The 22,785-nt window shown below is 43.4% G+C and overlaps 1 protein-coding gene across 1 annotated transcript in view; it reads right to left on the bottom strand.

The window, feature by feature from the left end:
• The window catches only part of rasip1 (Ras interacting protein 1), a 62,664-nt gene that overhangs the window by 17,954 nt on the left and 21,925 nt on the right, over window positions 1-22,785 (bottom strand). Inside the window, exons 6-8 of the mRNA XM_039741442.1 lie at window positions 16,885-17,083; window positions 2,377-2,699; window positions 2,128-2,289 (exon numbers count right to left, since the gene is read on the bottom strand). Coding sequence (XP_039597376.1) covers window positions 2,128-2,289; window positions 2,377-2,699; window positions 16,885-17,083 — 684 coding nt within the window. The remainder of the gene's footprint in view (window positions 1-2,127; window positions 2,290-2,376; window positions 2,700-16,884; window positions 17,084-22,785) is intronic.

Genomic DNA, 22,785 nt, shown 5'->3' with positions numbered 1-22,785 from the left:
GGCTGAATATGGTTGAGAGGAGGGCGGGACTTGAAAAAATCTTCCAAAAAGTCTTGTCTCGTCGCAGGATTTTTTTTTATTATAATAGAGATATATAAAGTATATATACACACACACACACTAGGGTGCTGTGCCTCCCTGGCCGCCTATGGCAGTCCAGCCCCTCCTCAGTAGCTCACTTTGCTCTCTCTTGGCCCACAGGTATATTCCAACACAGTCCATCTCTGGCCCAGAGATTTACTTATACTCTATGCAAAAGGACGAAGGACCAAGTCTTGAGAGTCCTGGTGCTTGTCTTGCTATATGGTTGTGAGATATGGACGTTATCTAGTGACCTGAGATGAAGACTGGACTCCTCCTGTCTTTCCGGAAAATCCTTGGGTTCTGTTGGTTTGACTTTGTGTTGGAGTCCCGAATGAGGCACACTACCTGCATTGTGAGGGAGTGTCAGTTATGGCACTACAGCCATGTGGCGTGTTTCCCCGAGGGTGATCCAGCTCGTAAGATCCTCATTGTTGGGGACCTAAGTGGCTGGATCAGGCCAAGGGGTCGCCCACGTTAACAGAAGGTCATTTCCGGAGGGTGGGACTGGACCGTGCGTCTGCCTGGGTGGTATGCTGCTGTTATGCACCTAAAATCTGGAATAGCCTGCCAATAGGAATTCACCAGGCTGATACAGTGGAGCACTGCTGAAAACACATCACTTTAACATGGCCTTCTCATAACTTCACTGTAATTAAAATCCTGATACTCTGTATATCCAACTCATTATAATAACTATTCATGGTGGCTCTAAAATCTGTACTAACCCCTACTCTCTCTTCTGTTTCCTTTTCCGGTATCCTCGTGATGTTCCAACAGTGATGGATGGATTAAAAGCCAGAAGTCTGTACGACCATCAACATCAAGTGACTCCATGAGAACCCTAAATACAAAGAGGACTGTTTCATTTATGTTAGGTAGAATGCCCAGAGGGGACTGGGCGGTCTCGTGGCCTTGAACCCCTGCAGATTTTTTTCTCCAGCCGTCTGGAGTTTTTTTTTTTGTTTTTTTCTGTCCACCCTGGCCATCGGACCTTACTCCTTTTCTATGTTAACTAATGTTGTCTTATTTTAATGGCTTATTTTGTCTTTAATTTTTCTTTTCTTCATTATGTAAAGCACTTTGAGCTACTTTTTGTATGAAAATGTGTTATAGAAATAAATGTTGTTGTTGTTGGTCCGAGGGTTCAAGGGGACGACAGCGCCCCTATCTGTCACAACATCCAAAGCTTTGACTTTGGGCTCGAAGTTCCTTTTTTGTTCGTTTTGGCTTTTTGGCCTTTGCTTTGTCTTTTTTTGCTCTACATTTGGTTTAGTTTGCCTTTTTGGAAACAACCTCTGCCTGTCCTACTGTATATTCAGCCTACCCGCTTGTTGCCCCCCATCCAGGGGAGGTTTAGGTTCTTCAATTTTTATATATGAAAACTAAGGGGGTTCGCCCCCTGGTCGCTTCACTCGCCAACGGGTCTGCACTGCCCACCAGCCACTTCGCGTCTCTGCCGCTCGCGTTGTAAAGAGGGGGGCTAAACGCACCTCATGTAGACGTGGTCGCTCCTCCGAAACCCCCTCTTAAATGGTGATACAAGGGGAAACAAATACAGTGTTTTTTAACCTCCTCTTTGCTCGATCAGCTGCTGGCTTGCTGCTGCTGCCGTGCCGTGTGATTTGCATCTCGCGCGGCACTTCGAGCATTTAAAAGCCTGTACAGCGGCTGTCCTACTCTTTGTCTGTTATTTCCGGCCCCGGCGTAGTTAAATCTCTTGGCACAAAGTCTCGTCTCACGGGACGTGAGTAATTGAATATTTTTTTAGTTGATAATTTAAAAACGGAATAAGAATCTGAAAATCTAACAACATCACATTAAAGTTCAATAAGTTCTGAAAAGAATGATACCAAACATATACAGTATATGTAGGTTTTAAAAAAAGGTCACATAAAATCGTTGCACAAAATCGTTGCACTTTTCGGCTTAGCATTTTAAATAGAGAGTAGATATTTTTCCCTTTTTTTGTTGCCTTACTATTTGTTGCCGATATCAATAAAAAATTGATTAAAAGAAAAAAACAAAAGAAATGAGGAGACTCACCAAGACCAGAGATTTGATTAAATTGGCCGTTTTCAGTAGTAGAACGGGCAAGTGTGACGGCGCCAGGTGTCTGGAGGAGTGGTCTATGCAAAGTGCCAGTAGGTAGGCGGGCGCCAGGGCTCCACCCTCACTATGCAAGGAGTCGTTCTTCTCTACAATCTCCTAAACAGATGCACAAGTGGATCAGTCAGACGGGAGGAGCGAATGAAGAAGGTGGGCACACATGCAGAGCGGCTCGACCCAGCCTACCTTTAGCAGCTGCTCTTCAAATTTTGGGTGGTATCTCAGTATTGGTTCTCGGGACTGCAAGTAATCCCGTAGAGCTGCCTGCCTGTCCACAATGGAGCGCCCACAGGCCCCACAACAGAATGCTCCACTCAGGTTGGGTGGGGCGTAGATCTGGGGCAACCAGGGCAATACAGACGGACGAGCAGACGTAGGATCCTTGTAGAGAAAGAAAAAGTGTTTCCCCAGGCCGATGATGTCTCCCGTATTTAATTCAGCCTCCCGGAGCAACTCGGCGCCATTATGGGTCACAACTCCACCCCTAAATGGTCGGATTACAGCAGACTCTGAAAGAACAAAAACATAAAAATCAGAAGTAAGCGAAATAAGAAAATGGGGGGAATGTGGAGCATTTCACAGAGAGACCACCCAGGTATTGGGCTTTCCAAATGTGGAGACGCTGTCGTTAATCTTCACAGGGAGCCAAAGCCTATTCTAGCAGCACAGTGACAGTATTGAAAGATATGGGTCTGCTGGGCCTCCCCTCCATTTCTTGTAAATTATTTTGATACTAAGCGACACGTGGACCCCCGGTCCTCAAATACAGGTGCTTCACGCAGAGCAAGCTGAAAATTTCCATGTCGGCTGCACATTTTTTTGTTTTCATTATGAAAATATACGGGCCCACAGTGAACACATCGCTGGTCTAACATCTGAAAGAAGAACCAAATGCTGATGTAACGATGATGAAAAAGCAATGCCTCCATATGGACGGATGTTGCGAGTACTTGACGACCTGCTCGTTAGTCGGCACACATTTCTCTGTAGTTGTCATTCTTGCATTCTGTGACGTGGAGTATGTGTGGCGTCACGACAAAGACACCGGTCAGTTTGGAAGGCCCTTGACTGTCTTTGACCCGTGTGCATTCTGTTTCCTTCACTTGACGCTCAGCAGATGGCGCCGCTGTTCTTAATCTTCTTGCTATGAGTCGCCACAGCAATGCAGTTGACCCTCAGTAGATGTCACTGCTGTTCTTTTCCTTTCTGCCATATCTCCCTCCAGAGGGACTTGCCATAAGAAAGACAGAAACCCCAGTAAACACAGAGGTTGCCAATACCCCCATTTCTTACTTCACCAGCACGTATCACATCATGAGCTTTCAACTAACAGCAAAACCAAGATTCTAGCCCAAGTAGTTTGTGAGTAATCATGTGGCACACCATCACAACCCTTAGCATTTTATATATCTATACTAATAAAAGGCAAAGCCCTCACTGACTCACTCACTCACTCACTCACTCACTGACTCATCACTAATTCTCCAACTTCCCGTGTAGGTAGAAGGCTGAAATTTGGCAGGCTCATTCCTTACAGCTTCCTTACAAAAGTTAGGCAGGTTTCATTTCGAAATTCTACGCGTAATGGTCATAACTGGAAGCTGTTTTTCTCCATTTTCTGTAATGGAGATGAGCTTGAAACCCGTGGGGGCGGAGTTTTGTGTGACATCATCACGCCTTCCACGTAATCACGCAGTACATAGAAAACCAGGAAGAGGCCCAAAAAGCGCCGAAGAAAACATGCATTATATAATTGAGAAGGCAGCAAAACAATAAGAAGCGAGCGAGTGACATATAAAACCATATTCATGAGTTCTGCTACTTCGGAAACAAAGCACGATGTAAACCTACACTTTAAATTAAGTTCATAGACAGGCTGCCGCTGGCGTTTGTAATTTAGTGCCTGCCCATATAAGGCCGTCCGTTAGCGGCAATCCAATAGCAAACTGCCACGGGTAAATATTCACGGGTGAAGGACTGTGCTTATGGAGAGGAAGATGAGATGGTCAGGGTGGTGTTTGACACAAACTCAGCGAAACTGCCGGGACTTCGGTAACATTAGATACAGCCATGGACATAGCACGAGATGGCACCAGCACAGCTGGGAACCTTCGATGCAAGTACACCGAGTGGCTCACGTGAACTGACGCAGTGCACAGATAAAAGCAACAGTTCCAAAAGGCTGAACAAAACCGAATTACACAATTGAAAGGCAGCAAAAATATGAAGCGTCTGATACATACAAGCATATTCATAAATGCAGCTACTGTGGAAACAAAGCACACGGTGGAAAAAGTCAATGTCCCGCTAAAGGAAGACGAGCTGTTTATTGATGCAGTAAGAAACGAATCGATGAATGAAACCTGTCATCTTTACAACGATTGACAAACACGGAATGTAACTTGAACACAACACATCGTACAAATACGAACCTGATTGAAAGAAATAATGATAATCAAATCCTTGATGACAGCAACACTCAGTAACACTCACAAAACAAATACTGTATATTGACAGTCATGTTACGTTATTTTTAAAATGTTCCCTTTTCTTTTCTAGCTTTTTTAACACACTACTTCTCGCTGCACGCGGGTATATATATATGTATATATATATATCCCGATCTACATACTCGAATAATGGATACTTTATTCGCCATCAATGATTGTTTTGGTAAAGCCGTACTCAGTGTATTCATTAGATGAACGGCAAAAACGTAAGAGCGAGGGGAGGATGACTTATTGAGGCATACAACCAAAACCACAATAGCACGCGGGCTCGATGTACGAAAAAATATATCTTTTCAAGTTCTATTTAGTCCATATGTGTCAAACTCAAGGCCCAGGCCACATCCGGCCCGGCGTGTAATTATATCCAGCCCGCGAGATCATTTTATATACTGTATTATTGTTATTAATGGCCTGGGGATATGAAGCGCTGGTAACACAATAAACTACAGATCCCATAATGCAGCGCTTCAGCTGCCTTGCCGAACACTTACCGCGTCCCTGCGGTCTCTTCAGTTGTTTCCTTACTTTGCGAAGGAAGCAGCTTTCTCACAGCTTCTGCACTGTTTTATAAACGAACGATATATAAGAAAGTCCTTTTCCTTGCTTCGCCAACGAAGCAGCCTTTTTATTTAATCCACGGGTATTTCACCGCTGCGAAGCGCAGGTATTTTGCTAGTCTATACTAATAAAAGGCAAATCCCTCACAGACTCACTCACTGACTCATCATTAATTCTCCAACTTCCCGTGTAGGTAGAAGGCTGAAATTTTGTGGCTCATTTCTTACAGCTTACTTACAAAAGTTAAGCAGGTTTCATTTCGAAATTCTACACGTAACGGCCATAACGGTCGACAACGTCCGCCATGTTGAACTTTCTTATTTACGGCCCCAGCTTCTCGAAATTTGGTAGGCTTCCTGCACCAACCGAAACCGATGTACGTACTTATTTCGGTGGTATGATGCCACTGTCAGCCGCCATTTTGAACTTTCCAACGTCACTAATTCTCCAACTTCCCGTGTAGGTAGAAGGTTGAAATTTGGCAGGCTCATTCCTTACAGCTTACTTACAAAAGTTAAGCAGGTTTCATTTCGAAATGCTATGCGTAATGGTCATAACGGTCAACAACGTCCGCCATGTTGAACTTTGTTATTCATGGCCCCATCTTCACGAAATTTGGTAGGTGGCTTTCCTGCGCTAACCGAAACCAATGTAAGTACTTATTTCGGTGGTATGATGCCACTGTCGGCCGCCATATTGAACTTTTCAATGGTCTTTGTTACTTATGGGCACATCTTCAAGAAATTTGGTATGCAGATTCCCAACGCTAACTGAATCCTACTTACGTACATATATACGTCCATAGCCTGCAGCTCGGTCACCGTGTGAGGTGGCGTTGGGTCCCCCATCCCCACGTCCTCCCACTTTGTTGGCTGCCTGCCTATATAAGGCCGTCCATCGCTCCAGTCTCTACATTCCCTTTCTTGCTTCGCCACGGGATTCACGTCTCCCTGCTGATAACTACAGCCTTTTTATTTAATCCACGGCTTCTCTGCTGTTTTATTGTTCATTTATTACAATTATAGTTATTGTGTAGGTATTTTAGACTTACTTTACATTGCTCAGGTACCCATGTCATTTATCATTCCCACCGTACCCCCATTACCATGTCTATCGAGGTGAGCACCATCGATCAAAGAACTGTCACTTACCGAGTGGTTTCTATGCTCAGAGATGGCACCTACCTTTTCCATTCTCTGTGTTACATATTGCACGGCCATATCAGGCTCACTCTTGATATCCATTGTGTCTTATGTATTGAATGACTGGGACAGGTTCAAGGTGTGGACTGATGACGGTACAGGAGATAATTAGACTACACAGGAGCACTAGAAGAGTGAAATGCTTAAGCCCTTCACCTATGGATCTGCATGTGAGTTGATGGCTGCGCTGAATTGTTCGTTGTCGCTTTCAAGTGCAAATGGCCAAATATTTTACACCTTTGGACAACCGCCAATGCCTCTTAAACATCTTAGATTCACAGGTGACGATTTCAGTAGTGGACACTTTGATGTTTATGAATGTTTAAACTCTCAAAAGCTGGATGTGAAGTTATCGATGAAACTGGTTGTATGCTTACAACGCTTGACAGATGCCGAATGTCACTTCAACACAAGTCCTACAAATACTGTCGTAATTGAAACAAACCATGAAACTCAAACCGATTATGACAGCAGCAATCCAAGCTGTGAGATTTGAAACAAGATTACTGTTCACATGGCCAACTGTACATTGTATGCTCAAGAGTAAGCTCAGCGCACAGCTTGGTCATATTACAACCGGAGGGCCGAACTCACAATGTGGTATACAAAGAGATCCTTAACAAATAATTATTGGTATATTTTCCCTCAGCTTAAAAAGGCTTAATTTTCTTCTTAATAAAAATTTCGAGGCAGTACTTTGCCGCTGTGAAGCGCGGGTATTTTGCTAGTATAAAATATAAAATATAAAAATATAGGGCGGAGTGGTGACTCTGAGGCTAAGGATCTGCGCAGGCATCCTGAAGGTTGCGGGTTCAAATCCCTGTCACTGCCTAAAGAGATGCTACTCTGCTGGGCCCTTAACCTTCAATTGCTCCAGGGGTGTTGTACAATGGCTGACCCTGTGCTCTGCGAAAAACCAAGTAATTTCCTTCGGGATTAATAAAGTATAATAAAAAATAAAAAAAATAATAAAATAAACTATCTGTGCTACTCATCTAAGATGGGCTGAAATCTAAGTAATCAATGAAGACGTCAGTGTTAATGTTTGCAGTGCACCATCTATTGGAATGTATTTTTTAATGCCCGTAGAAATGAATTACATTACATTTATCATTCTGACAGATGGCTCATCACAAACATTTTTAGATGCATTACTATGGGGACAAATAAAGTTCCTTCTCTCTGTCTATCTATCTATCTACAAATGTTTGTGAGGTGCCATTTGTAGGAGTGGCAAATGCAATGCATACAGTCATATGAAAAAGTTTGGGAACTCCTGTCAGCCTGCATAATAATTTTGTTTTTTCTAATTTCAACATAAATGATTACAGTGGTATGTCTTTCATTTCCTAGGAGTACTGCGGTGTTTTCCGAACAAAGATTTTTAGTGACGCAGTATTTAGTTATAAGAAATTTCATCAAATGTGAAAAACTGGCTGTGCACAAATGTGGGTCCCCTTGTCATGTTCCTGATTTGAATGCCTGTCACTGCTCAGTGCTGATTACTTTCAACACCAAATTGGTTTGATTAGCTTGTTACGCCTTGAACTTCATAGACAGGAGTGTCCAGTCATGAGTGGTAGAAGGTATTTAAGGTGGTCAATTACAAGTTGTGCTTTTTTTCCTTTTGACTCTCCTCCGAAGAGTGACAGACAGCATAGGATCCTCAAAGCAACTCTCCAAAGATCTGAAAACGAAGATTGTTGAGTCTCCTGGTTTAGGGGAAGGCTACAAAAAGCCATCTCAGAGGTTTAAACTGTCAGTTCCAACTGTAAGGAATGAAATTAGGAAATGGAAGGCCACAGGCACAGTTGCTGTTAAACCCAGCAGGTCTGGCAGGCCAAGAAAAAATACAGGAGCGGCATGTGAGCAGGATTGTGAGAAAGGTTACAGACAACCCACAGATCACCTCCAAAGACCTGCAAGAACATCTCGCTGCTGATGGTGTGTCTGTACATCGTTCTACAATTCAGCTCATCTGTATGGCAGGGTGATGAGAAAGACGCCGTTTCTGCACTCGCGCCACAAACAGAGTCGCTTGTTGTATCAAATGCCCATTTAGACAAGCCAGATTAATTTTGGAACAAAGTGCTTTGGACTGATGAGACAAAAATGAAGTTATTTGGTCAGAACAAAAAGTGCTTTGCATGGCAGAAGAAGAACACCGAATTCCAAGAAAGAGACCTGCTACCTACTGTCAAATTTGGTGGAGGTTCCATCATGCTGTGGGGCTGTGTGAATAGTTCAGGGACTGTCGTCCTTGTTAAAGTTGAGGGTTGGATGAATTCAACCCAATATCAACAAATTCTTCAGGATAATGTTCAAGCATCAGTCACAAAGTTGAAGTTACACAGGGGTTGGATATTCCAACAAGACAATGACCCAAAACACAATTCAAAATCTACAACGGCATTCATGCAGAGGGAGAAGTACAAATGTTCTGGAATGGCTGTCACAGTCCCCTGACTTAAAGATCATCGAAAATCTATGGGATGATTTGAAGCAGGTTGTCCATGCTCGACGGCCATCAAATGTAACAGAACTGGAGAGATTTTGTATGAAGAATGGTCAGAAATACCTCCATCCAGAATCCAGACACTCATCACAGGCTACAGGAGGACAGCGTCGAGAGGCTCAAAGGAGCACAAGGAGGCTCAACTAAGTATTGATGTCATATCTCTGTTGGGTGCCCACATTTATGCCCCTGTCTAATTTTATTATGATGCATATTTTCTGTTAATCCAATAAACTTAATGTCACTGCTAAAATACTCCTGTGTCCATAAGGCATGTCAGATATTAAAAGGAAGTCCAGCCAATGAGAAACAAAAACCCAAAGAATTAAGAGGGATTCCCAAACTTTTTCATATGACTGTATGTCCCTGTTATATACCATTAAGTACTGGATTTGTAAAAGCAATGTTAATGTTTGTGATGCACCACCTGTTGGAATGAAAAATGCAATGCATTTTATCGCTACAAGTCTGTTGGAATGACAGAGACATAGCAGCCGGACAGACACACAGACACTTATCCTGTTTTAATTTTTGAGGTGTATTTTTTTTTATATATTTGCTTTAATATGTGTCTTTTACTGGCCCTTTCCTTTTCCTTTAATTATCTTAGAATTGACCACATTGCCCTTTTGCTTTAAAGGTCACGACTTGCACTTCAGAGTTTACAGGGTTACATGCAAAAAGACAGATGTTATGCTATGCAAGTGCAAGATTTCAGAGGGCAAATGGCACAAAAAGCTGAAGTGAGGGTGAAAACCAGGAGAACAATAACCATAATCATAAGACACAATCGAAGTTTAGAACGACTGTGGAGGATTCAACAACCAAACAAACAAAGTAAAGAAAATCTTCAAAGGAAGGTGTAGTCAGATGAGGTTAAATGACCTTTTATCCCATCATGCCATGATTGACAGGCCATGACCTCTGAGGACACGCCCACTCCAGGACAATCCCAGCAACACGAATCAATGACAGCGTCCTCAAAATGGCGGCGATTTAAACACCCAAATCCAAAACTCAAAATCAAAACCATAAGCATATTTCAAAAATAAACGAAACCCAAGGATTCCTTAGGGTATAAAACCCCCAACAGATGCAAACGATGTTCAAAATAAAAGACTCTTACAATACTTTTTTTTAGTTAATGCTGCTGGCAAAAAAAATTAAAAAATTGAAGTACTACATTTATTCAACTATAACTTTGCATTTCGACTTGCGTCTCTTCTTAGACTAGATAAGATAAACTTCATTAATCCAAAGGGGAAATTCACAAATTCATAAATTATTTGTTCCTTATTTTAAAAAAAAATCTTCTCCACCCTGTCTGTGGCAGAACACAAGCAGAAAAACCCTAAAATGGAGAAAAATAGACACCGGAAAATAAAGAGAAAGGTCAAAATATACTGCTCAAAAGAATTAAAGGAACACTTTTTAATGAGAGTATAGCATAAAGTCAATGAAACTTATGGGATATTAATCTGGTCAGTTAAGTAGCAGAGGGGGTTGTTAATCAGTTTCAGCTGCTGTGGTGTTAATGAAATTAACAACAGATGCACTAGAGGGGCAACAATGAGATGACCCCAAAACAGGAATGGTTTAACAGGTGGAGGCCACTGACATTTTCCCTCCTCATCTTTTCTGACTGTTTCTTCACTAGTTTTGCATTTGGCTACAGTCAGTGTCACTACTGGTAGCATGAGGCGATACCTGGACCCTACAGAGGTTGCACAGGTAGTCCAACTTCTCCAGGATGGCACATCAATACGTGTCATTGCCAGAAGGTTTGCTGTGTCTCCCTGCACAGTCTCAAGGGCATGGAGGAGATTCTAGGAGACAAGCAGTTACTCTAGGAGAGCTGGAGAGGGCCATAGAAGGTCCATAACCCATCAGCAGGACCAGTATCTGCTCCTTTGGGCAAGGAGGAACAGGATGAGCACTGCCAGAGCCCTACAAAATGACCTCCAGCAGGCCACTGGTGTGAATGTCTCTGACCAAACAACCAGAAAGACTTCATGAGGGTGACCCAAGGGCCCCATGTCCTCTAATGGGCCCTGAGCTCACTGCCCAGCAGCATGCAGCTCGATTGGCATTCGCCATAGAATACCAGAATTGGCAGATGCACCACTGGTGCCCTGTGCTTTTACAGATGAGAGCAGGTTCACCCTGAGCACGTGACAGAAGTGAAAGGGTCTGGAGAAGCCATGGAGAACATTATGCTGCCTGTAACATCATTCAGCATGAGCAGTTTGGTGGTGGGTTAATGATTGTCTGGGGAGGCATATCCATGGAGGGTCACACAGACTGCTACAGGCTTGACAAAGGCACCTTGGCTGCCATTAGGTATCAGGATGAAATCCTTGGACCCATTGTCAGACCCTATGCTGGTACAGTGGCTCCTGGTGCACGACAATTCCTGGCCTCATGTGGTGAGAGTATGCAGGCAGTTCCTGGAGGATGAAGGAATTGATACCATTGACTGGCCACCACACTTTCCTGACCTAAATCCAATAGAACACCTCTGGGACATTATGTTTTGGTCCATCCAATGCCACCAGGTTGCACCTCAGACTGTCCAGGAGCTCAGTGATGCCCTGGTCCAGATCTGGGAGGAGATCCCCCACAACACCATCTGTCATCTCATTAGAAGCATGCACCAATGTTGTCAGGCATGTATACAAGAACACAGGGGCCATACAAAGTGCTGCGTACAATTTGGAGTTGCTGCAATTAAATTTTGGCAAAATGGACTAGCCTGCCACATCATTTTTTCACTCTGATTTTTGGGGCGTCTTTGAATTCAGGGCTCTGTAGGTTGATCATTTTCATTTCCATCAAACGATGTGGCATCCTTTCGTTCCTAACACATTACCCAGTCTACATCAGTATAGATATCCAGGAGGATTTCTGTTTCCCATTGAGATCTGATGTGTTTTCAAAGTGTTCCTTTAATTTTTTTGAGCAGTTAAGGAGAAGTCCAAATCATAAGAGAAGAGGGCTTTGGTTTTCTTAGGTCTTACCTGTGCCATTCAGAATTGACTTTAAAATGCTGCTTATGGTTTACAAAGCCTTAAATAATCTGCTCCATCTTATATATCGGAGTGTCTGACATCTTATATTCCAAATCGTAACCTTAGATCTTCAAATGAGGGTCTGCTTAGAATTCCAAAAGCTAAACTTATAAGAAGCTGTGAGGCGGGCGGCCTTCTGCTGTTAGGCACCTCAAATCTGGAATACGAGCTGACCGATAGAAACTCGCCAGGCTGATACGGTGGAGCACTTTGAACAAACTGCTGAGAACTCATTACTATAACATGGAATCTCTCATAACTTCATTTTAATTTAATCCTGATGCTCTGCATATTCAATTAATTATCATTACTCTTCATGGTGGCTCCACAATCCATACTGACCCCTACTCTCTCTTCTGTTCTTTTCCTGGTTTTCTGAGGTGACAACCTGCACCGTGATGCCCTTCCATTGCTGGATTAAAGGCCAGAAGTCCACGTGACCGTCATCATCAAGTTCTTCTATGAGAACCCTGAATACCATGAGGACTGATTGAGGTCATTGATGTCAGGTAGAATGCTTAGAGGGGGCTCGGTGGTCTCGTGGCCTCGGTACCCCCTGCAGATTTTAGTTTTTCTCTCCAGCCGTCTGAAGTTTTTTTTTGTTTGTTTTTTCTGTCCTCCCTGGCCATTGGACCACCTTATTTTTCTTCTATGTTAATTACTGTTCCCTTATTCTAATTTTTATTTATTTTGTCTTTTTTTCTCTTTCTTCATCATGTAATGCACTTTGAGCTACATTATTCGTATGAAAATGTGCTATGGAAATAAATGTTGTTGTTGTTGAAAGTTTGCCTTTTGTATTTTTGCCCTTAAGTATTAGTTCTTGTATATTCAATTTCTGGCCTTGTCATGATGACTGTGACTTTGTTTTCCCCTTTAATCACCTTTTCCTTGGCCTATAAAAATAATGACGATTGTTTGGTGTGTATGTGTGTGTGTTTTTTGGGGGCTTGGTTAGAGGTCAAATAATTTAAGGGTCTGGTCTGTGTTTTCATTTGGGATTGCGTTCATTTCGATTTGAGTCTTCACCAGGTGCCATTTTATTTTAGTATCAGTGCCGCCATTTTCTGCTCTTGGTGATGCACGGGTGCCAGAGAAGACATCAGGGAGTGTGCAACAAGTGGCATGATTACCACAGTGTGATGAAGGTCAGCATCACACACTCATTTACTGTACCAGTGTCATCGTTGTGTGGTTCCTTAACCGGACAGGAGGCCAGGCCAATGCCACTCCAAGAAACTCGCCCAGAAGACAGGCAGGGGATGGCGATGCCAGAATGCATACACTGGCGCCCCTGCTAGGTTAGATCCAGGAATGATGCCAGGCTGGGAGGCCCATATTTGGCATTTGGATTTGGCAGGACAACTGATCCGCTACATTTCCTCCCCCAGGACGTTAGGTGTTTAAAGTTTCCACATGGACTCCTGCAGGTCATGCTAGAACCTGTAACTCCTTGATGCTCCCCTGTGGTGTTCTGTGGGGACTGCCAGGGGGAGATGAAGGAGTTAACAAACCCTATACTGAGGGACTTCCAATTGACCCGGAAGTGCTTCCATTGGGCTATGGCCTAGCACCCAGAAGTACTTCCAGATCTAAGCTAATAGTGGACACTCGACCTCATCCAGTCGGGTGGAAGTGGACCAAGCTCACCAGGGAGGTGTTGAGGAGGAGAAAAGAGTGCGGATTGTGCTTTGGGAACCTTTGTGAAAGGTAACTGTAGAAATAAATCCATTTTATTTGAACGCGTCTTGTGGCTGTGAAGTTGTGCTTCGGCTTTGGGGCTCTCTAGCGCCGCCTGGTGGTTCCCAATTGTTAAAGATCTCTCCGGCTGCAAATTGTTTTCTGTTCTTCGACTTTGTTTTACACCTTGTGTTTTGGCTTAGGCTACGTGAAACACAAGGTGTGATCAAACAATATCAATGCTGCCGCCGAGCGCCATCCAACGGAAGGGCGGGGATCTTCAATACGGGAAGCGGTACGTCGAAGCTTAGTAACAGTGTGTGACGAGATTCAACTGCTTCATTGCTGTCAGTCGGTGGTGAGCTACGGTTGAAAGAAGGTGTGTTTTAAAGTGGATCGCAACACTTTAACATGAACTTTTGTTTCAAACTGCAAAAAAGGGCAACCTTTTCAAGGTTGTGTTCATTAATAGCCTATAGCAGCAGCAACAAGCACAAGGCAGTGTACCACCCTGCATGGGGGATGCCAGTCCATCACAGGGCACACACTCATTAATGTCAGCAGTCAACACAAAAGGACGTCTTTGAGTTCCCATTGAAAACTCTTGTGAACATGGAAAGAGGACTCAAACTCCACAGACAAGACGGAAATCGAATAGGAGTCCTAGAGAAGTGAAGCACCGACACATTTGTACCGTGTGTCTAGAAGTCAGTCCGCCGCACTAGGAATGGGCGAGTCGTTCTTTTTGAATGTCTCTTTTCAGTAAATCGCACAAATCATTTTGTGAACACAAACAAATTATTTCAGTGGTGCTCAACTGGAGTGCAAAAGCACATGCATGTCCTGCAGGATGTCATAGAGTCTTTTATTTTGCAGATGCTGGTAGATGTTTAAAGTGTGCTCAAGAACCGTCTGAACCACGTGTGTCGACTCAACTCGCTTCACTTACAATCCTTTTGAGCTCAAACTAAATCGATATTAGCAAATGAAAACCGAAGATTCACTCTTTCATTATACAAGTGCAACACAGTAACAGTCAGTCATTTCCCAACCCGCTATATCCTAACTACAGGGTCACGGTGGTCTGCTGGAGCCAATGCCAGCCAACACAGGGCGCAAGGCAGGAACAAATCCCAGGCAGGGCAACCACCCACACACCAAGCACACACTGGGGAAAATTTAGGGTCGCCAATCCACCTAACCTGCATGTCTTTGGACTGTGGGAGGAAACCCACGCAGACACGGGGAGAACGTGCAAACTCCACGCAGGGAGGACCCGGGAAGCGAACCCAGGAGTCCTTACTGCGAGGCAGCAGTGCAACACATTTATATTATAATAATAATATACATTTATATTAGAATGTACTAATTGTTTTCTGTATAATTTAATTAATGCACTGACCATTTGCCATTCACTGATTCTTTTGAGTTCGAAACTGAAGCATTACCCGAGAATGAGTCACATGATTCTCGTTGATTTGATTTGTGAAATGAATCATTACCTGAAAACGAGTCAAGTGACTTGCATTGATTTGATTTGTGAAATGAATCATTAACTGAGAACGAGTCACATGATCCTCACACATCTAATGCATGAAATAAATCATTACTGAAGAAGACGTCACATAATTCTCATTGATTTGCTTCATGAACTGAATCATTACCTATGAATGAGTCACATGATTCTTATTGATTTGATTCGTGAAATGAATCATTACCTGAAAACGAGTCAAGTGACTTGCATTGATTTGATTTGTGAAATGAACCATTACCCAAGAATGAGTCACACGCTTGTAGCGGTGCTACTGGAGTGCAGTGGCTCTGATTGGTCTTCACCTGAGGGTGCAGGCACTGTTGGGGTCAAAGGAGGCCAGCGCGGCTTTTAAAAAGGGGTTGGTGATGCCATCTGCCTGTGTACATGAGCACTGTATGTGGATTTATGGCCATCCTGCGAAGTAAGGAGCGCTCCTGAACCCGTCCACCTGTCTTCATTTCATCAGGAAATACCGGTAGGACTATCTTTACATTCCCATTCAACGTGCGGATCGCTGGACTATCTATCTTCAGTATTACATTTCATCCATTGCCGTTTTTCATGGACTTTACTGTGTGTGGTTATGGTTGTCAATTGTTTTTGTATAATCACCATAAGGGGACCTGGGCTGGGATCGTTGTTTTCAGTTATTATTAATATATTCTTTATTTGCTGTTTTATTTCTGTTGTGTTTTTGTCTCTGTGAGTGTGCGAGGGTCGGACAAAGGCTAGGTGCATCCCTGGAATCTCCACTAAAAAAATACATAAATCACCATCTCTTCGACGGTATGAATCTTAGTGGCACCGGACCGATACACGCTCCTCGCACATTTGATTCGTGAAATGAATGATTACCCGAGAACGAGTCGCACGATTCTCAGACCTCTGATTCATGAAATGAATCATTACCTGAGAAGGAATCGCATAATCCTCGCACATTTGATTCATGCAATAAATGATTACCCGAGATCGAGTCACACGATTCTCTCTCATTTGATCTGTGAACTGAATCATTGCACACGAATGAGTCACACGATTCTCGCTCACTTGTGATTTGTTTTAAATATGTCTTATCTTAAATGTCTTGTCATGCTCTGTGTACCGAAACGAGACAATGTCATATGAACTGTCATCATCTCAAATATATATTTCATGATATATACAGTACATACACACATACAGTATATATAAAATAATGTATGGAATATCCATCCATCCATCCATCCATTTGCTAACCCGCTGAATCCGAATAGGGTCACGGGGGTCCGCTGGAGCCAATCCCAGCCAACACAGGGCACAAGGCAGGAACCAATCCTGGGCAGGGTGCCAACCCACCGCAGTGTATGGAATATCAAATTATATAATAGTGATGTGATCAGGGTGGAATCCCCAACCACCCTGGACTTTACATATGCGCCAACATCTAATCCTAACAGTGAATCAAACAAATTAAAAATGAATCAAAAGAATCAAATCACTTAATCGGGCAGTTTGAAAGAATTAGTTTAGTAAAATGAATCAAAATGCCCATCGCTGCACTCACTCACTCACTCTCCATACTCAACTAAAGACAAACCAAATTCACAATTCACTTCTTCTTCCAGAGTCACACATCAGCGATGCCTACCTGACGAGGTAAGAGGCTGGCCTCGACGTACCAGCAGGTGCCAGGGCAGGATGTCAGGAGCAGAAAGAAAGGTGTCTACTTGAAGATATTCCCTCTTCCTCTGGTTCTTAGCCCCTTCTCTCTCTTTCTGGCGCTCAGCTGCTGTCATTGTGCGGCCAAAAATGTGAGTGGAGCGAGACATGATGTAGAGAACAAAATCCTGTCAAACATTTTAAAAAAGAAAGAAGCAGAGAATGAGAGTGCCGCAGGCACGGGGCTCTCACCATCCACTGGGTGGCACTCAGTAAAGTACAGAAGATGATCCCATCAGGGGACAGTGGCTTAGTTGATGATAATAATTTTAGGACCTTGATGAGAAAGCAGACATTCCAGGGCACGCTAAAACAAATATTTTGTCGTGTGGCATAGGGATTAGCAGTGCTGACCTAACCTCCACATCCTCCCTTTGTTGGCCACCAGGGGGCACTCCAGCCCCCCAAACCTGACACAGCCAGGCTGTAGATACAAATCTCAATAAAACAAGAGGATTGTATTCTTGGGGAAACTCTTACAGTAAGTGTCTTCCACAGCACACGCACAAGTCCAAAGCACAAGCACACGGCAATTCTACGTCTTTGTCTAATTCAGGGGTGGGCAGCATCGGTCCTGGAGGGCCGCAGTGACTGCAGGTTTTTGTTTCAGCCCAGTTTCTTAATAAAAGGTCAATTATTGCTGATGAAGCACTTATTGCTCAAGTGACATTTTTCTGCTTTGTTTTAGTGGTCTCACTTATTAAAGTCCCCCACCCTTATAATTGCTTATTTCAGTCTTAATCAGCTGCATTCTGTTTTTTTCATGGCTCCTTATCAGCAATAAAATGCAAATGACAAAGGAACCGGCAGTTCTCCATCTAACTTGTTTCCATTTACACCTATGTGGATTCATCCTGCACTATTTGGTTTAATAAAACACTTTGTGGCAGAATGAAAATGATCTGTTTTTAGACTTCAAATCATTTGGATGATATCCTTGGAAAGGAGAAAAAGTCTACGATATAAGAAGCTAACATTGCAGATTAACCAGCCATACATTTCTGAGGTGAGTCCGAGATTGGCAAGGACTGGTTTCTAATCAAACAAATGGGTTGGAATGAAAACCTGCAGCAACTGTGGCCCTCCAGGACTGACATCGCCCACCCCTGGTCTACTTCTTTCTCTTGCTCACTCTCTCCCTCCGCCTGGCCCTCTCAAGTCTGGCTGTCTGAAAGAAGGCAGGGGGCTTCTTTTATGTTGCACTCAGGGGTACTTCTGGCGGCCTGTTGGCATGGTCCAGAAGCACTTCTGGGTGAGGTGGAAGCCCAGTGGAGTAGAGTTCTGCAATCCCTACAGCCCACCCTGGCAGCATTCACAGAACCCAACAGGGCTGAGTTGGCAAACTCCAATTCCCATTACACCCTTTGGAAATTCGTGGTGCTGTAGTAACCCTGGGGGGCTGCCATCTAGTGATCCAGGGCAGATAATGCCCTGTGCACGCTCTCTTCCCAGGTCCTTCCATGATGAAGGTGTCCAGGCCTGGGCTCTTACCCAGCCATCCACCACAGCTGGCATTACCTCGAGGGATTTCACCGTCCTCTCACATCCCAAAGGCACACAATAGGTGAACTGGCATCGCTACATTGGCCCAGAATGAAGAAATGTAGATGTACACAAGAATGAGCCCTGAAGTGAACTGTTAATCCTTCCAGATCACATTTCTTTCATTTATCGTCTGTTATGTATTAATATGTTTATGTGTTTTATTGTTTTTATATGCATCTTCTGTGATGTTTGTAATTATGTTCTATGTATTTAAATGTTACGGGTGGAGCCCCAGGAGGCGGGGCCACTCTGACATCACCACTCCTGAGCCCTCCCATCCCACTCTTTAACCAGAGCAGGAGGTCCGCCCTGCTCCGTTTGTGAAGGAGTTGTGAGTCCTGCTGTTTACCGTCTCTGGTTTTCTCTTCTGAATTAGGGATTTGGACTCATTTGCTGTAGGATTGCCTTTTAGGCGACAACTTTTTGCCTGATTTTGCTGTTTCATTGTTTTCCTTTTGTTAATAAATCTTTTGCTGAGTTTCCGGTCACCCCTCCTTTTGTGGAGTTTTAGTTACAGTTTTGGGGCATTTCTAATTATTTTGCCAGCTCACTTTATTCGGGGCCTTCAGGGCTGGAAGCCTGCAGTTAGCAGTTTTGACGCTAGCTGGATTTAGTGTGAGTCTCCTGGGCAGGCTGGTTAGGTATTGGCCCTGCCATTATGGTCGTTTTTGGGGCCCTCACACCCATTTTGCTTTATTAAGTACTCATTGAGGTACTCACAATGTCAAGACAATAATTCACCACATGTATCTTCAGTCCTAAACTGCCTATAAAATATTTGGCTTGGTGCCTTTTGATCCCTGCTTCATTAAGCTCACCTGATCACGTCACCAACTTCAGATCAATTAAATAACTTAAGGGCATATAAGGCCATTTGTATAAGTTACATTCATAGATAGAAAAGGTGCTATATGACAGATGATAGATAGATAGATAGATAGATAGATAGATAGATAGATAGATAGATAGATAGATAGATAGATAAGGCACTATATAATAGATAGATATGAAAGGCACTATACAATAGATAGATAGATAGATAGATAGATAGATAGATAGATAGATAGGAAAGGCACTATATAATAGATAGATAGATAGATAGATAGATAGATAGATAGATAGATAGATAGATAGATAGATAGATAGATAGATAGATAGATAGATAGATAGATAGATAGATAGATAGATAGATAGATAGATAGATAGAACTTTATTTGTCCCCAGGGTGAATTTTTTTTTCACGGTTTTTATTAACGTCATAATTTCACAGTTTGAACCGCATTGAAACAACACCAAACAGTTTTTCACATTCAATTTCCTGATAATTTCAAGCTTCAGATGATCAAATTAATAAAACATCTTGCACTGTGATGATTACAAAACCCAATGAGAGGCCTGAGGGCTCGATATTAGAAGCTGCAGAGCTCAAATGTATTGTGTGTTTTGTGTGTTTCAGTTTCTAATTGTAAATTTATTCTCGGTTCTTGGTAATTGTTGTAATACTACAGTGGGTTTCTTTAACAAGATGGCCAGTGGATGGTTGGAATAACTAAACACTGTGGCAGACGGCTGGGGATCCTGCCCAGCTGGGACTCCTGGCAGGACTGGGAGAGGGACAATACCTCCTCTGGGCCACGAGAGGGCAGTCACCCTGGTCTGCATCGGGGACACAGGATCAGAGCTTAGAAGTTCAACCCTGTTGGGGCCTGTGGCTACCGCCAGACTGCCAGGGGGCACCCAGAGGATTGCGGAGCCCTGGACTGCAGCACTTCTTCCACACCAGGAAGTGCCACTGGAAGATCATCACAGAGCACCTGGAGCACATCCGAGAAGTTATAAAAGGGGCCGCCTCAGCAGGTGGAAGAGGATGAAGCTTGCAAGGAGAGGAGTAGACGCGGCAGAAGTATAGAAGAAGAGGAAAGAAAGGACTGAGTGTTTGTCTAATTTGGACATTGTGAGGTACGGTGTATAGAAAAGAAATATTAAACGTGCGTGTTTTGGACATTTGATGTCTTTCTGTCTGTGTTTGGGGGCTAATTCTCCACAATGTGTAAAAAGAAAATTATAAGTTTATAGATTGGTTATCCATCCGTCCATTATCCAACCCGCTATATCCTAACTACAGGGTCACGGGGGTCTGCTGGAGCCAATCCCAGCCAACACAGGGTGCAAGGCATGAACAAACCCCGGGCAGGGCGCCAGCCCACTGCAGGGCACACACACATCAGGGACAATTTAGAATCACCAATGCACCTGACCTGCATGTCTTTGGGAGGAAACCCATGCAGACACGAGGAGAACATGCAAACTCCACCTGGGTCTCCTTACTGCCAAGCAGCAGCGCTACCCACTGCGTCACGGTGCCGTGGTTTACTTTCGCAAAAATGTTTATCGTATGGCGATTGGTTATGTGGAGAAAGAAACAGAGGAATAGGAACTGGGAGTTAGTATGTTTAATACGACAAGTTTAATTATTACATCCATCCTGCCAGGGTCAGCAAGCATGGGGCGTGAGGTAGGAACAATCCCTGGAAGGGGTGTCAGCACATTTTGTTCTTGTCTGTGGCCCTTACACTTCAGTAGTGGAGAGACGCCCACGTCATCTGTCCCTTTGCTGCTGACATCGTCCGACATCCTAGTGTGCACGTTGGAGGATGCAGGTACTGTATGTGCTACTTCTCTATAGTCAAGCATATATTGTGATAATCATCTGTAGATTGTCTTTATTGAATCAGTTTGAACATACGTTTTAAGTTATGTTAAGAATAAAGTTTAATCTGGCAGTATGGAAGTAGGATAAACCGTTTTTTGTTCAGAGTATAATCGTGACTCACTAGATCAGATGGATAAACTGACTTGTGTGGAGAACAAAGAATGACAAGCTGGTTTGATCTGGCCAGGGATAGAATGGAGGATGGCTCGTACCCGAGGCCGGGTAGAGGAACTAATGGACGTGTGTCAAGGACCACAAGGCAAGCTTACATGTAGGGCCAGGAGTTCATGCTGACTTTCTGCTATTCCATCCATCTAGATCAGGGGTTCTCAAAGTCGGTCCTGGGGACCCCTTGTGGCTGCAGGTTTCAGTTCATAATCAGTGACAACAACGGATAACGCTCAACTCATTTAGTTAGTTGCCATTTTTTTTTCCTCTTCTCTTATTGTACTTTCAGAAAAGCACAACAGCATGATTTTTGCATTTGTAAGACACTAGCCGTCCACCGCGGCTCCACCCGCGTAGTAGTGAAACAGACCAAAGTTTAAAAATCAATACAACAAACAGGTATCGCTAGCTAAGCGGAGGCAAGGAACACTCCAAAACGTGGCCAGAGGTAGACTGACTCAAATGGAGGCTGGCGTGTCAGTGAGGGTCCTGCCAGGCTCCCCACTCCTGTGGTCACGCTTCCCCCTCTCCTCTCCTCGGCCCGCAGCCTCTCCCTCTCTCGGATTAGTGCGAATATGACACTCCTGCAAGAGAACCATGACACTTAGAGCGATGTGAGGAGTCGCAAAATCAACTGGAATGTTCAAGCAAATGATAGAAAAAAACCCAATCTAAATCCGTTAAGTCGTTTTCTCGTCATTAACGGACAGACATTGCATTTTATATAGATATAGATTTAGAAATATTTCTGTTTTTGCTATACATTTAAATTCTTAACTCTTTTGTTGATTTCATTATTTTTTTGCCATTTCTCTGGGCAGTTTGCTCCGTTCATTGAATCTTAATAATGCCAAATAAAAACGAGCAGAGCAGACAACACTGAATCGTGAAAGGCTGCAGCTACTTTAGCGTCAGACCCACTAATAAGTAAATAACGGATTCATTAAACAATGAGAACACCCGGAAGAGTAGAATTAAAATCCAGATGAAAATATTACTAAAAACTAAAAAAGTACATTATTCCCCTATAACTGCTTAGTATATTTGAATATATTTTTGTTTACCAAACTTTTCGAATTTCTATATTGTTCCCAAAACACAAAATCTGGGAAATTAACAGTTTACTTAATTAGCCCAGGAGTCCAATTAAAACCAGAAGCTGCTTGGAACAAACACCTGCAGTCCCAGGGGGTCCCCAGGACCGAGTTTGAGAAGCCCTGATCTGGAGATCATGCTGGCTCTCTGCCATTCTACCCAGAGGTGATGCTGCCAGACCAGAGACTAATGAACCTGCTTAGACAAAGAGCCACCTAGTAGTCTATGGGCTGCTAGTTCACCAGCTTATATCGGTGTTATTCCGACAATTCTCTTTTTATTCTGCTCATATTTTGAGCACAATTAAAA

Source organism: Polypterus senegalus, chromosome 18 (assembly GCF_016835505.1).
Source record: "Polypterus senegalus isolate Bchr_013 chromosome 18, ASM1683550v1, whole genome shotgun sequence".
NCBI classification, from domain to species: domain Eukaryota; kingdom Metazoa; phylum Chordata; class Cladistia; order Polypteriformes; family Polypteridae; genus Polypterus; species Polypterus senegalus.
Note: the sequence above shows the minus strand (reverse complement) of the source record. Positions and strands in the feature narration are given on the sequence as shown.